This window comes from Triturus cristatus, chromosome 12 (genome assembly GCF_964204655.1).
Source record: "Triturus cristatus chromosome 12, aTriCri1.1, whole genome shotgun sequence".
Taxonomy (NCBI): Eukaryota; Metazoa; Chordata; class Amphibia; order Caudata; family Salamandridae; genus Triturus; species Triturus cristatus.
In genome coordinates this window covers 290,140,495-290,157,210 of record NC_140595.1, presented here as the reverse complement: position 1 = coordinate 290,157,210, position 16,716 = coordinate 290,140,495, and the positions used below count along the sequence as shown (strand labels likewise).

The following is a 16,716-nucleotide window of genomic DNA, read 5'->3' as shown; positions in this document are numbered from 1 at the left end:
ATAACAGCCCATCAATTTGCCCTCAAGTCAAGTGTATGTCCCTCCCTTTGCACACCTGATCCCTCTTATTGTCTCCTCCCAGGGCTCCAATGTAAAGGGGATAGATGGCCTTGAAAGGACCTTTAGCCAGAACTCCTGCTACTTCACCTCTATTCTTCTTGACTTACTCTTCCTGTTCATTTTTATCATCCTAGGTATATTTATAAATGAATTCCACAGGAATATTGTTTACCATCTCATTCCCTGGTTCTCAAATACAGTGACTGTCTTGGAATCACTGCCACCACTTATGGGTGCATCTACAGTTGCAATACCATGAAGTCTGGAGAGATTTCGGTTTTGTGCTATCCCACTTCTGGGTTAGACTGTTTGGCCCACTACTTTGATCCTTGGGGTTGTGGCATTTTCACTTCTTGGTTGGCCCCATAAATTCACTAGTGTGATCTCTAGGACTTAATTCTTGGGTTGAAACATCCTGCTGCGGTGGCCTCCTAAATCCATTACTTTGGTGTCTGTGGTTATCTTGTGTTGTGCCATCTCTGCTTCTGAGTGGATACCACACACCCATCAATGTGGTATCTATGGTTCCATCTTTGGGATTTGTAATCTCTGCTTCTGGGTTGGACCCATAATCCAACTAATGTGGTGTTGTGACTTACCAGTTTCTTGGCCCCCAAGACCAAATAGTGCTGGATCTCAGTTTATCCTTGAGCTGTTTCAGCTCTGCCATTGTGTGGACCCCTTAAACCCACTAGTGGGGTGTCTCTGACAATTTGTTGGTCATGCCATCTCTGCTTTTGGGTGGCCACATACCTCAACCTCTATGGTGTCTATGCTTGTGATGCTTGGGTTGCACCATCTTTGCATAGGGGTTGGTCGTATAGACCCATTAATGTGGTCCCTCTAGTTATTTTTGGATTACCCATCTTTGCTCTGAATGTTTCCTATAATAAACCCACCTCTGTGGTATCAATGGATTTAATTTTGAGGAGCAATTTCTTGCACCACTGGGCCATAGACCCACTGGTAAAGTGTCTTATTATTCTTTGGTTGTGTCATCTATGCTTAAGGGTGGACCTCACAGACCCACTACTGTGGTATCTATGTTTTGATCCTTGGTTTGTTTAAGCCCCAAAGACCTACCACTGTGGTGTCCACGATAATCCTTGAAGTGCACCCCTGTGGTTTCCTGATGGAGACAGCCCTCTGCACCCCTGTGGTTCCCTGATGGAGACAGCCCTTTCCTATCAAACATTCCATGCTCTCAGAAGACAGAAACTCGATGAAGTAATCAATTAAATAATTATGGTAGGTAAATGCAAATGTGACAGTATCCATTACAAAACAAATAGTGTGGGTATTTACTCGACCATGTGGAAAGCACTGTATTGATCGCAAGGGGCATAGAATGTGCAATGTAAATACTGCTACAAAAGAAATACAGTAATGGCATTGCAGGGTGGTGGTGTTTATCTGGCAACTTATGACTTGAAGCCAGGCCATGACCATTACAGTTACCAGCAAGACGGAATAAAAGGGAACTTTTACTCATCTTCTATTTGTAACTGGTATGGTTCCGGCTTCTTCCTTTTTTTTCCTAGACATGCCATCCCAGGCTTGCTGTTTCTTGTTTGTTATTCTTGGTATTTAACAGAAATTCTTTTCCGGTTTGGTTGAACTTCAGGCAGGTGCTGGACATCCAGGTCTGGATGAAGTGTAGGCAGTGTCTGAGGCCTTGGAAGTCTGAAGCAGAGAAGACATTCAATTAGATTGTTTATCATCGGCATTTTGATACATCTTGATTATGTTATCTTTGAGCAGAGCATCAAGCAGCTCCATGTGGAAGTTGAAGACATCAGGAGACACCATGGAACCATGAGGGACTCCACATGTGAAAGGATTCTTCTGGGACCTGGAGGTGCCCATGTGAACAACTTGGTGCCAGTTGGAAAGGTGGGAGAAGAGCCAGTGAAAAACATTGCCAGTGAATCCCATTTGAGACCCCATAGTGCGTATGATGGTTAGCCGAGTAGAAGGCATTTGAGAGATCCAGCAATATCAGGAGGCAGTGGTCTTAGTCATCTTCATGTTTGGATGTGCATCGTCTGTGCTGCCATGTGATGGTAGTCATGCCGGAGATGGTTAGCATTAATGTGATCTTGGAGATGAACACAAAGTGCTTTTTTAACGTTCTTTCCGGTAAATGGTAGGCGAGTGACGGGCTGGTAGTTTGGGAGGTCATCAGGGTGCAGTGTAGACTTCTTTAGGAGTGGGAGTATCTGGCCTGTCTTGAGAGCTTCTAGGAAGATGTATTGAGTGAGGGAGGTAGTGACAGTGGTGTATAGGAGTGAGAGAGCTTCTCCACAGAGTGCTTAGATGAGGACAACTATAAGAAGTGACTTTAAGAGAGTTGATTATGTCGGTGAGACCTGTAAGAAATAGGGTTCTGAAGGATGACCAATGCAAGATTCTTAGGGACGTGGTGGGTGTAGAAGATGAAGCAGATTTTGTGTTGTCAATGTGGTGTCGGATCTTTTCCACATGTTTTTACTGAAGAAGAGCTTGATGGCATTGCACTTTTCTGTGGAGTGAAGGATAGGTGGGTCCAGAAGGGGGCTGATGCAGTGCTTGACTGTCTTGAAAAGCGTTCTTCCTTTGTTTATGGCTTCAATGATTCTGTTGGTTTAGCGATTTACTTTGTCTGATGTGATGTCTCACTGTTGTGAGGAGGGACTTCAGTACAATAAGGTCATCTGGAATTCTGATTTTCTTTCCTGTCTGAAGATGGATCATTTATTGTCAGTAGGGTTAGAGTACTAGGGTGTGAAGGCTTTCAATTCCACATCCATGTGTTTTTTTGGGCCATTGATGTTTACATACATAGATTCCCAATAAGTGTTGCAGTCCTTTAGAAGGTTGTTCAGGCATTATGTTGTCTATTGAGCAGTCTGAAGGATCTGAAGGTTTACTCTTCTCTTTTGGGTTAACCTTGGTTTATTTGTAGGATCCTGAGGAGGGAGATATCAATGGCGAAGTTGGCCCATTCGAGGGCTATGGGTGGTCCAGTGCTTAATTTCAGGAGGTGGTTGCTGGTGGTGGACACCAGAGCATTTTTTTGGGCACCAGCGCTTATTTTTCCTCATAGTTTATTTACCGAACTCAAGAGAGGGAAATTAAACAGATTGGACAGAGGAGGGGAAAGACGGCAAAACTGTCATGAGGAGAAAGCAGGAACTGCAAGAGTGCGAATGATAATAATAACATAAAGGAAGAGGGAGTGTCTTGTAGTGGAATAAAGAGGTATGAGGTGGTTTCAAACTACAAGCCTTTGTATTCCGTGTGCTGATGTTTAACTGCCCAGACCGCAGGCTTCTGAGCAGAGTTTTGAGCGCCAGCACTCTTTCTTTCACAAATGAAGCACTGAGGTGGTCTGCATTCAAGTGTGTTGTTTGAGCAACATGATGTACCACGCTGGGCATGTCAGTGTGGTTGAGGAGAGTGTCTGTTGTGTTTTTTTAAAACATATTTTGTCTGGAGTGGTTGAAGACACCCAAAAGGATGGTATGGGGATGTTGGATGAGCGACCTGGCAAGAAGATCTGAAAATTCATCAAAAGATGTTCTGCCTGGGAGGTCTGCAGATGACACGGAAGGTGAAAGTCTGAGTTGCAGAGAGTGGACATGGCATGTCAGTAGAACCATGGAGTTGAATGTTATTTGCCTAGGGTGCAGGACCTGGAAGACGTATGGATGACAGCGAGGCCTTCTCCGTTCTTATGTGCAAGGTCCATACAATTGATGCTTTAGCCTACAGGAAGAAGAAGATCTAGAATGTCCAAGAATGTGAGGGTGAACCATGTTTCTGTGATGAAGAGGGCATCAAGCTAGTGAGAGGTGTTGAGGTCTGGCTCATAGAGTACTGCAAAATGAGTGTTAATCAGCATGAGCTTGAGTGTGTATTCTCATTTTGAAGATGTGTAGTAGCTTGTGTTATGCGTACAAGGTCAGGTCTATGTGTTGTGCGAATACTATGTGAGTGTTTGGGTCATCTAAGTCTAGGTGTCATTGTGGGGTGCTGGACAATGCACGGTGTGTGAACATGGATGATGGGTAATGAAGTCCTCTTACCTCCGTTCTTTTTTAATAGATGGCTTTGGTGGAAAACCTTCCAAACGGTTTGGTACTCCCATACCTAGCTCCTGGCATTACTCATCCCAGAGAATGGCCACTAGTTCTTAGAAGCCCATTTTATACTTTTAAACCATGTGAAGGGTTGCCATTTTCACCATGCAACCTTTCCATTGCTAGCATTACTGGGGCTAGGATGAAAGGTATCACAGGCCTTCATAAACCTCTGTGCTAAAACCTCACAAATATGTATCAGATGATCCGAGCTTTGTGCCTCCACTATTCAAGGCATTCAGAAATGTGGATGTCATCAAGTAGTATGTTTCTGAATGGAGACTTTGTCAGTGAAGCCAGCGAGTATGGCCTCCATGCTGTTTCTGGAGTTGCTTTCCTGCTCACCACATAATACCTTGTATAGTGGCCTATGGTGCCTGATCACATAGAGGACATGTATTCAGCATAAATCTGTGTCAGTAGCAGGCAGTCACCTTTTCCTTTTCCTGTTGCAAAAAGGGTAATAGGAAAGACTTCTGAGATGTATGTATTGAAGGGACTGAAAGGAAACAAACACAAGAGAGGCTTCTCATTTGGTGGGAGGAGAAGCCAAAGCCCCACTGAACACTAATATCTTTGATACTTTCTTCCTCTGTGTCGATGGTTTTGACAATACATGCCTGCTTTGTGACATCCATTTTGACAGCGAATGCTTCGAAGTCCAATGTTTGGATATTGAATACCCTAATGGCAATCTTAACAATGAATGCTCAATAGGCCTGGGCCTCTTCATTGTGGATGATGTCTGGGCTTTTTTTACCTCTTAGCTGCATAGCTTCCCATCTTTCAATGCCCCTTTAAACAGTATCTGAAAATGTGGGCATTCTGTGACATACAGACTATCTGGAAACCATAACATGCGGAGCAGATGCTGAGCCTTCTGAAACGTCCGTTTTTTACATAAGGTTAGTACTTCACAAAATGAGAAGGCATTGTTGATCTATTAATATGAAACATGAAAAACGACGTTGCCTCAGGAAAAAGGTCTGAGCAAAGTGACCTTACTCATCAGTGAGTAAAAATCATGGGCCTTACTTACAAAAAAGTAACGCAGCGCGGTGCCGCAAGCTATTTGGCTGTGCTGTGTTACTTACAAAGCACAGGGATGCGTCATATTTACAACAATATGAGGGATCCCTGTTCCCTTCCCTGCGCTGACGCACAATTGCCTGCCATGCGCCAACGCAGGCACCCTTGCACCATGGTGGATGATTGTTTTTGTGCAGGAAGAGACACCTTCCTGCACAATAACAATCATAAGAGGCGTTTTCCTCTTTCTATGTGTGCTGCAGAATGCAGCACGCATAGCAAGAGGAGGCACAAAGGATGTTGGAAACAGCCCACTCCCACTCCGCAGGGTGGTGGTGGACTTCCCGAACACACTGTGGTAGCTTGGCTCGAGTGGTCAGGAAACAGGCGCAGTGCTAAGCATACAATATACCCATACAATAACCATGCGTGCATCCGTTCCAAAAACGACTCTACACCGTAAAAATTATGAAAATATTCTTCTTTATCTTTTTCTCTTAGTTGCTGATTGGAAAAATAAATAGGTCAATCACAATATTCAAGTTTCAATTAGTGCAGGTCAAATAAATATTGGCTGTTTGATGAAATAAATAGGGGTGATCATAAATAACAGGGCATAAATACAAGTGCAATATATACAGACAATTAAATACTTTGAGGCAATAAATACTGTATCAATAAATATTGTACACCAACAAGTCCTGTGGACCTATAAATATAGTGCAGCAATAAATAGATAAAAATTCAATACATACAGTATCCCCAATAAATAATTAAAAGTATACAGCAACCCTCATGTAATCAGTTGACTTCTCAATTCTTAAGGGCTGATTTGGCCCAGGCACAGCTTGTAGGGTTGTGGAAGGCTTGAGGGGGGAGGCTACTCCCTGGCTGGGACAAGGCTGAGGCCTAAACTGAGGTAGATCAAAGGGGGGAATACCAGTGCCCTGGCTTTCTCTCTCCACACAACCTCTCTAGGTTAGTCCCAGTTCACCCCAGGCACAGTCAGGTGGGTTTCAGCACCTCCCTAGCCCCTTAGAGCAGTCTCTCAGGTCTCCACAGGGCCTTAGGCGCCCTCTACTCCACTTACTGCCCTTTTTCTGATGTTCCGACGCCGCTGGAGTCGTGTCGACGCCGTGAGGCGGTTCCGGTTCGGTCTCGGCGGCCTCGGCACAATGTCAGTTCTTTGTCGACGCCGGTAGGCGGTTCCGGTCCGATGTCGGTGGCCTCGGTTCAATCTCGACCTCCGATTCGACGGCGTCGGGCAGTCTCTTCACGATGTCGACTTCGGGCGGCTCCGGTCCGATGGCGCTCTCGGCTCCGATGACGTCAGCCGGCCTGGCCTCGATGTCGACTTCCGGCGACTCCGGGGTGCGATCCTCACCCCCGACCTCCGGTGCTCCTCCACACAGGTTCCGGGCGACTCCGGAGTGCGATCCTCACTCCCGACCTCCGGTGCTCCTCTACCTCGGTCTCCGACGACTCCGGAGGGCGGACTTCACTCCTCCGATGGCGCCGCTCGCTCGACCTCGGTTCACTTCCTCCTCGACCTCTGGTATTCCTCACGACCTCCGTCGGCGCCCTCTCACGACCTCAGGCGGCTCCGGGTACGACGTCTGCTACTTCAGTCAGCGCCGCTTCTCCACCTCGGGCTCCAGGTCTTCAGGCTACTCGACGCCGGACTCCAGGGAAACCAGTTCTCAGGTCAGAATCTTGCTGTTTTCTTGGTTCTAAGGCCTGTTCCTGCTGTCCAGGTCCTTAGGATAAGTTTCTTCTGTCTTCTTCCCACACAGGGCTATAGGCTGGGATCCATCAGTAGGGACAAGTATCAAGGGTGGGTTTATGGACCCCACTCCAGGCACAAGTTTCCACCCCTGCTGCTTCACTCCTTCCTCCTTCACTGTTGTGCTCCTCTCTCTTCACCAGTCAGGTGCCAACTGCCAGCTCCAACTGCCAACTGCCTCTCTTATCCTCCCAACATTCTAAACGGTCTCCAACTGTCACAGAGTTCTGGAATCTCCTGGAAGGTTCTGGAAGGTGCTGGTAGGTTCCAGTGGATGCTGGTGATGTCATGGGAGGCCACCATTTTGTGCTTCAGGCCCTCAGATAGAAGTTTCAGGGGTAAACAAAATGGCTCCCTGAATCTGTATCAACATGAAAAATGAAAACAACTGAGGGAAAAAGGGCCAAGTCCTACACAACCCCCTTCCAGCCAAAAGCCAGGGTAGACCGATCAATGCCTTGATGGTCTTCCCTGCTTGGGGCGAGAAAAGGTGGACGCAGGCCCGCAACGGCAGGAACACCCACAAGTTCTCCTCCGCTCTGGAACCCAATGGTTCCCTAATGAACCTCCCTGGTCCAACAAAACCACCCCACGGGGACTCCCTAGCTAGTCGTGGCCAGGACCGGCCCCTGGACCATCCAGATGTCTCTGGCCCGGGTGATCTCGCGGAGTGGGGGGCAGTAGCCCCAGGCCTGTAGTGCCCGTTGACCACTCCGGTCCTCCTCCTTGCAGTCCTAAACTGCCTCTGGCCCTTCCTCCTGGGGTTCACACCCTTAGGCTGACCAGCCTTCAGGGGCGAGGCTCTCCTCCCCCTAACTCTCCTTCTGGGGTTCCTCACCCTACCCTGCAAGGCACCCTCAGACCAACACTTCCTCCTCAGTCTAGGGCCTTGACCCCTCAACTGATCCTTCAACCTAGGGTCTAAACCCTTAGGCTGAGTCGGTGCCCGAGGCGAGACCTTCCTCCCTCTGCACCCCCTTCCAGATTTCAGCACCCTCCTAACGGGAAAAGTACCCCTGGAAGTCAATTGCGGGGGGACCCTGTTAACAGAGGCCCCACCCGCCAGGTCAGGCAACCCCCGAGCCTGGCATCCCAGCCCAGGACCTAAACCCTGAAACTGGGCCAACCCCAGAACCTCAGGCGCGCTGGTTACAGTTGCCCTGGGTCCTCCTGACACTAGGGGCCCCCCTGCACTGGAGGGCACATCGGGACAGCCTAGGCTCCCAACCTGGGGCTCCCTTGTGGAACTCTCCAGGCCCTGAGACTTCGGTTGGGGCACCTCGGGACACCTCCCCGTCTCACGCCTTCCTACAGATAGGTCGTGAGGCCCTACAACCCTCTCTCCCTGGGACCTAGCTGGGCTATCTGCCACTTCTCTCACCTCGCTGGGTTGGAAGATCCCTGCACTACCCCCTTCAGGTTCACACCCCAATGCCTCCTCAGACACCCTGGTGATGTCTTCCTGGGGTAAATAAACTTCTAGCTCCTGTGAAGCTTCTGGTATGCTGCCACCAGTGTCCTCGCTGGACACACTCATCTGGAGGGCACGCAGCTTCATCTCCTTCATCCAAAGCTCGTGCGCCATCCTCTCTTTCTCCGTCTCATGAGCCAACCTCTGTTCCTCCTTCTCCTTCTCCAGCTTTGCTAAATCCCATGTGAGCTGTCTTTTCTCTCTCCGATCTGCTAACTCCACGCTGGATAAGCCCCCGCTAGAGACAGTGCTGCCCTTCCTAGAAAGTGTCCTGGGCCCTGCTGACAGGTTCCCCACCTCAGGTTGGTACATCTCAGCCCCCTCGGGGTCAGGCTCTCCATCCCTGTCTTCCTCCTCAGCCTTGCTTTCTCGGCGTGCCTCCCCCCAAGCCCTTAAGCTGGTTTGGAGTGCACCCTTCTTTGCTCCTGGGGGACAGTACACCCCCTCCCGCTGGCAAAACTCCCTGAGTTGGGCCACAGTGTACGTTTCTAGATTCTCTAGTACAAACTCCATCTTGCCCACTCAGGTTAGAGGACAGGTTTTGTGCAGTAGCAATGTAGGGGGGTACCTTTAGTAATACCTCCTCCCACCACCAGAGTAAATTTGGAAAAAACAAAAACCCACAATTAGGAAGGCCGCTGTGAGAAAACTCCCGGTGTAGGCCTATGGACTACCCACAGTTATTGTTGAGTATATGTAGGCACAGCTCTATCCCACCACTGAACACCAATTTATGTTGGAAACAGCCCACTCCCACTCCGCAGGGTGGTGGTGGACTTCCCGAACACACTGTGGTAGCTTGGCTCGAGTGGTCAGGAAACAGGCGCAGTGCTAAGCATACAATATACCCATACAATAACCATGCGTGCATCCGTTCCAAAAACGACTCTACACCGTAAAAATTATGAAAATATTCTTCTTTATCTTTTTCTCTTAGTTGCTGATTGGAAAAATAAATAGGTCAATCACAATATTCAAGTTTCAATTAGTGCAGGTCAAATAAATATTGGCTGTTTGATGAAATAAATAGGGGTGATCATAAATAACAGGGCATAAATACAAGTGCAATATATACAGACAATTAAATACTTTGAGGCAATAAATACTGTATCAATAAATATTGTACACCAACAAGTCCTGTGGACCTATAAATATAGTGCAGCAATAAATAGATAAAAATTCAATACATACAGTATCCCCAATAAATAATTAAAAGTATACAGCAACCCTCATGTAATCAGTTGACTTCTCAATTCTTAAGGGCTGATTTGGCCCAGGCACAGCTTGTAGGGTTGTGGAAGGCTTGAGGGGGGAGGCTACTCCCTGGCTGGGACAAGGCTGAGGCCTAAACTGAGGTAGATCAAAGGGGGGAATACCAGTGCCCTGGCTTTCTCTCTCCACACAACCTCTCTAGGTTAGTCCCAGTTCACCCCAGGCACAGTCAGGTGGGTTTCAGCACCTCCCTAGCCCCTTAGAGCAGTCTCTCAGGTCTCCACAGGGCCTTAGGCGCCCTCTACTCCACTTACTGCCCTTTTTCTGATGTTCCGACGCCGCTGGAGTCGTGTCGACGCCGTGAGGCGGTTCCGGTTCGGTCTCGGCGGCCTCGGCACAATGTCAGTTCTTTGTCGACGCCGGTAGGCGGTTCCGGTCCGATGTCGGTGGCCTCGGTTCAATCTCGACCTCCGATTCGACGGCGTCGGGCAGTCTCTTCACGATGTCGACTTCGGGCGGCTCCGGTCCGATGGCGCTCTCGGCTCCGATGACGTCAGCCGGCCTGGCCTCGATGTCGACTTCCGGCGACTCCGGGGTGCGATCCTCACCCCCGACCTCCGGTGCTCCTCCACACAGGTTCCGGGCGACTCCGGAGTGCGATCCTCACTCCCGACCTCCGGTGCTCCTCTACCTCGGTCTCCGACGACTCCGGAGGGCGGACTTCACTCCTCCGATGGCGCCGCTCGCTCGACCTCGGTTCACTTCCTCCTCGACCTCTGGTATTCCTCACGACCTCCGTCGGCGCCCTCTCACGACCTCAGGCGGCTCCGGGTACGACGTCTGCTACTTCAGTCAGCGCCGCTTCTCCACCTCGGGCTCCAGGTCTTCAGGCTACTCGACGCCGGACTCCAGGGAAACCAGTTCTCAGGTCAGAATCTTGCTGTTTTCTTGGTTCTAAGGCCTGTTCCTGCTGTCCAGGTCCTTAGGATAAGTTTCTTCTGTCTTCTTCCCACACAGGGCTATAGGCTGGGATCCATCAGTAGGGACAAGTATCAAGGGTGGGTTTATGGACCCCACTCCAGGCACAAGTTTCCACCCCTGCTGCTTCACTCCTTCCTCCTTCACTGTTGTGCTCCTCTCTCTTCACCAGTCAGGTGTCAACTGCCAGCTCCAACTGCCAACTGCCTCTCTTATCCTCCCAACATTCTAAACGGTCTCCAACTGTCACAGAGTTCTGGAATCTCCTGGAAGGTTCTGGAAGGTGCTGGTAGGTTCCAGTGGATGCTGGTGATGTCATGGGAGGCCACCATTTTGTGCTTCAGGCCCTCAGATAGAAGTTTCAGGGGTAAACAAAATGGCTCCCTGAATCTGTATCAACATGAAAAATGAAAACAACTGAGGGAAAAAGGGCCAAGTCCTACAAAGGATAAATAAAAGTATTTCTCCTCATTGTGCCCCGTATGCCTTCCCTGGGGAGGCATAGGGTTCTGACGCATTCCAAGGTTTACGAAACTTTATAAATCTGGAAAGGCGGCAGAATCCATTGGTGTTGCGTGGGAACACCCACAGCAACACCCTTGGCACACCAGTTCATGAAAATTGCTATGTGAAAATGGGCCGTATTTACAAGGCCACAAAATGCCACGCTGGGTGGCTTTACCTGGCCTTGTAAATATGGAACATCACACTGTGCCTCCAGTGCATCAAAAAAAGTGACGCACCGGGGACGCAAGGGGCTTGTACATATGCCCCCATGATTGTTAAGTTAAGCTACATTGAATGTAGAAAAATATGGCGACTCAGAAACCAAAACAATGTCCTATTTGATAGACGATTTGCCTGGTTTGCTTAAAGAGTTAGTAAAATTATACACAATGTTAAGATGTTCTGACTATCTGTTCACTTTCCCTCGTTTTCTTTCACAAATGGCCATTTTTAGAGGTTCATGGGCTGTTAGCTCTTTATTGTTCAAACCAGAGATCCTCAAAGGAAACTCAAATTCCTGCTTTCGAATTTCACCATCCACTCAGTCACAAAGATCCTCAAGAGGATTCCATGTATTCAATATGCTGCACTATGCCACTTATGTAATTTCTGGATTTGTTTAAGGGACACTAGCTTCTTTCTCTGCATTTATTTGCCTTTAGAATTCTTTGAATGCATTCATGATCAATCTGCCAGAATATGACCACTTAAGGTTCCCTAATCTGGCTTGGCAGTCCCCATCTCCTGCCCTTGCATTTTTAGCTTCACCACTTGTTCATGTAAGTACGCTTCGCACTGTGAGTCTCCTGAGCTGAACATATGTATGTCTATGGCACAACAAGATAGGAGTTTTCAGAGTCATAGTTTTTGCTAAACACATTTATATCCTCAGTCTTGGAGCTTTAGCATCTGTGATAGGACTTTCAGAACTTCCAGAGGTCTATCACTGCCGAACAAGTACCCACAGCCATATCTACAGAAAGCAGATGATAAAGAAATAGCTTTCACCCTTGGACTCACTAATCATATCTCTAGCAATAGGACACCCAACAAGCAAGTTTAAACTCTCAGGACATATTCCAATCTGAGGATTCCTAGGTTGCAGCAGTGGCTCCAGGGATCCTGAAGACGCGCACAGCTCAGCAATTGCTAGCATCTTGTTTCCCACTCTAAGCGGATCCGCCACTAGAGACATCTGGGCAGGATCTCATCACAGGACTCTTGAGCAGATCCCTTATAGGTCTCCCAAATTAAGCCTCCTGCTATAGGTTGCTCAGATGTACGATTTGGCCTAAAGGTTGTATACAAAAAACATACAAATTGTATTCAAGGATGTAATTTTTATGCACACAACAGCCAAGTTTTAAACATACTCTTTAAATTTGAATTAGCAGGCAGCGGACTTGGATCAGAAAAGCAGTCTGATAGAATGAATGCCCTCAATGATGAGATGTCGACATTTTAATGTACCTGAATTGGACGCGGGTTGACTTCTATGGGCATGCCTGCAATGGCTACTCTCTTGGGTCGCTTGCTGAAGACGATGCGGCGATAGTATAAAAAGTCTGGCCGTCCTTCAAAATGCTCCGTTATCTCCATGGGCTTCTCCTCGCGTTTCTGCAGCCCGTCCACTCGCGGTCCATTGTAGAACACCATGGTGCGTTCAGTCTCAGGCACCATGCTCTTATAGATATGAGCTTCAAAGAAAGACACAAAGAGACATGGAGAGATGATTAAAGGGCATGACAAAGCTCCAAGTAATATATTGTCACCACCACATTGAACTGCCATGCTGTATGGACAGGAGTCTGAGGATTACGTTAATTCCAGATAATGATCATGGTGTAGATTTGTCGGACTGCCAGGAATGTCTATGAGTCCCTTGATCGTCATGTCTCCAACTACTAACAACACTTTTTTGTTTATCAGGAGAAACACTAAACTTGTGACTTCTTACACTGGGTCCAGTCTCATGTGCAGCTACCTCATTGAGACTTTTCACTATGCATTCCCAAATCACCAACTTTTTTATGTGATTCCAGCCATATGAAAATAATCCTTACTGTCATTTTCAAGATTTACTGTTTTCCATGCAACCTAGTACAGTTCTGAATCCCTTCCCTGTTGAGTAGACGTCAGGGAATAACAAAGTTCTCCGACATATTGATTCTTGTGCGTCTTGACATTAATGTCCCCACTCCCATGATGGATAGCAGAAAAAGACTGTCCAGTCACCCAATCCATCCATTTTACTGTTAACTCTCTTTTAAATATCAAGCATTTTGCACACTTTTGAATTTCACCTTCTTCTGCTTGCCAGGCCCTCAGACATTAATTCGGATTAAGGATGTTCACCTTTATCCTTTTATAGGTCCGGAATGCTTTTAAATGTGGCCAAGCTCAAATCAAGAGAAAACTCAAGAGGAAGAGCACTGACAGGTCTCCTCTCCTGGGGAAAAGGATCACCAGCCAGTGGCTACTTCATCCTTTGTGGAACAAGCAATAGGCTCCCCAGGAAGCTGGCTGCTAGTTGTTTAGTAAATACAGCCGTATGCAACATATTATCCATATAACTATTGTTTGAGTAGAAAGGAGGTGTATTATGTGCTGCTTCTGGTTAGGCTTCACCATGCAATACTCTCACAAACCCCAAAGATTGTCCTGGGTGTGTGGCTAAGAGCAGTCAGAAGGTACGGCTCTCTGCTAAGGTGGCTGAGCGTCACCCCGCTGCTCTCAGAGCAGGAAAAAGGAAACATAAAGTGATAATAACATTGTTATAATCATTTTATTTCTCATAGCTTCAGGGTTGGGTTAGGGCGGGCGGGCTGGGCTGGTGTCACAGGGGAGAGGAGTGGTGGGCACCCTCTAAGTGTGAATGTCTTGTGCCAGTCAAACAGTCATGCGCACTAAGCATGTTCTCCAAAGGGCTGTAATACACAGCCTGGGTGGAGGCACAGGCTCCCAGTCTGCGGGACTCAGACCAATCGCGATGCTGACAGCAGCGTTGTGATTGACTATGGGGAGCCTGTGTGCTTCCTGCCTTTGGGACTCGTCAGGAAGCGAAGCAACAACGGAGGAGAGACGGCGACCGTGAGGAAGTGTTTTTTTTATATTTTGTTTTTTTTCACTGTAAACAGCAGCCCAGTGGGCCACATGTAAAGGTCTGGAGGGCCACATGCAGCCCCCGGGCCGTTCCTAGAGTATCACTGATTTAGACACTAGACGAACGGAATCAGATACATATTACCAGAGTTATAGATTTTAGAAGCAATATAAGATCATTGCAAAATAATTCAGTGAAACTTTATCACTGACGTCAATGGTAAAACCACTAGTAATAATTGGTCACTTGCAGTTCCAGTTGCCTCCGAAGAATGGTAAAGGTTATACTGGTCCCAGGACCAAGCCATGACAGACAGGTCAGTTGTACCTGCCCTGTGGAGCCCGGGTGCAAAGTTGTCCTGGCTGTCCCTGCTGCCGAACGGGAGCCGTGGGAGAGCTGCTTTTACTGCTTACACAGTGCTGCGGGAGAACAGGGGGCAAAATATCAACAACGGGGCCACTGCTGATGTCAGATGAAAGTTGGGTGTAATTCTCTCTTGATGCAACATCAAGTGAAGGAGTCAGTTGCCGGACTGGCTTTCAACAAGCCTTGACAGCGGTAAGCACAGCTGATGGTTACTTTGATACGCCGAAAAAAACAGTAGCTGCCTGGAACTTCATGGAGGGCAGGACTACAGTTCTGACAATTTGTGAGATGCCTCGGAGGGCCCAATGGCCAAAGATGTGTAGCCTTTTGGGGGTGTACACCTCCTAACTACCTAAACAATGCTTCAGGCCCTTGTGACCCCTTTAACACCCATGCCCTGGGTACCACTGGTTCCATATACGGAGACTTATCAGGGGGTTAAATTCCTTTGCCAATTGGGGTTACTAATTCACACATAACAGTTTTGGGGGAGAGAATTGGCATTGGGGCTGGTTAGCAGGCGTCAGTGCACTGTTAGAGTCGAAAACCAGCATGTAGTAGTCCAACTGGGGGAAAAAAGTGGGGAAGCATCTGTAAAAAGGCCTGTTTTCGTACAACAGCCTTATGCAACACATTATCCATCTAACTACTGTTTTTGTTAGATACAGGGGAATGTTGAATGTGCCACCCAAACACCATACCAAGCACAAATTGATTTCTCTCTCCCAAAATCCTTTGTTCTTCATAGGAAATATGTAAAAGTCTTCTTAATATCAAATGTATGCAAAGACAGCTTTATAGGGGCTGTGAGCTTAGCATAAAGCACAGATAAATTAACTTTGGCTAATACGAAAATATGATATACCTTTTGAAAATAATCAAAGATAAGTATTTGAAATTAATTAGATGGATAACAAAAAAAGAACATATCTCTTAATAGCTGATAGATAAATAGCTGATAGATAAATATGTAATAAAAAAATAAGGCCCAATCTTGCAAATTGGAAATAAAGAGGCATGGCACCCTTGTCATAGCCTCTCTCCAGGTCGCAACCTGTCCAGATACACCAAATGCAAAGCCTCTTCTACTTGAAGCCACAGTATCCTCTGACAGAAGATCATTTTGCTTCTTAAAAGTATGCAGATATTTTGTAATCAGACTCAAGTGGCCCTAAAGCCAGACTTGACTCACAAGGCTTCATTTTTTGGCACCATCAGATTCAGATGGTAAATCATACACTTGGTAGTCACCAGCGCAGATCCAGCCTGCACAGCAGACTCCAAACGTTTTGACTGACATTTGTTGAATCAATGTTGCACAAAGACGTTTGAGTTTCCAAATCACCCTGGGGCTCAGTGGTATTGGAGGAACGTCACAGTGGAATGTCTTTTACCAAGAAATCCACAATCTATCCCCAGCAATTCTAGCTCCAGAAAACTGACAGCTCTCTGTGGGCATCTTTTCTTTTTAGATGTAGCCAATCTGTAAAAATTCAGATTATTATTTGGAGGGGGGACAGGGTGACTATCCAACTCAAGGACTCCAACTCACAATCCTTGTCAAGGTGAACCATCAAAGTCACTAAATCTACCTGAGCTCAACCCCCTGGTAGCTATGGCACAGAGCAAACAGGCTTAACTTAGGACAAGGAGTAAAGTATTTATACAGTACTAAAACAAGAATAAAGTTCAAATGCAAAACAATAGAAGTCTCAAAATGATTTAAAAACATAAAGTAAAATTGAATAAACAAAATTATAGCAAAATGACAAAAATCCAATAAAGGGAAACCAGAGATATATATTTTTTAAGTTTTAAGTAAGAATAGTGCCAAGAAGCATAATGTGTCAATGATAGTGGTCATATAGACCGGTACCTAGGCGACATTTGGTGCTGACCACGACGGACGGTGAGCTGGATACACCAACTAAGTTTGTCTGGGTGAGATTGTAACTTCTAACTTAGCCCTGTAAGTTCCAATCCACCACAAGGGTACACTTCAAAAGCCCCCCAGGGCTACATAGGAGGCACTTAGAGACTCATAGGGTATCCAGTAGAGACCAACTGCGTGGTCCAGTCCACGTCC

General features: G+C 47.1%; 1 protein-coding gene across 2 annotated transcripts in view; it reads right to left on the bottom strand.

The window, feature by feature from the left end:
- The window catches only part of DRC7 (dynein regulatory complex subunit 7), a 203,212-nt gene that overhangs the window by 40,436 nt on the left and 146,060 nt on the right, over positions 1-16,716 (bottom strand). For both annotated transcript variants that reach the window (XM_085637931.1, XM_085637932.1), the window contains exon 12: positions 12,632-12,858. In XM_085637931.1, coding sequence (XP_085494057.1) covers positions 12,632-12,858 — 227 coding nt within the window. The remainder of the gene's footprint in view (positions 1-12,631; positions 12,859-16,716) is intronic.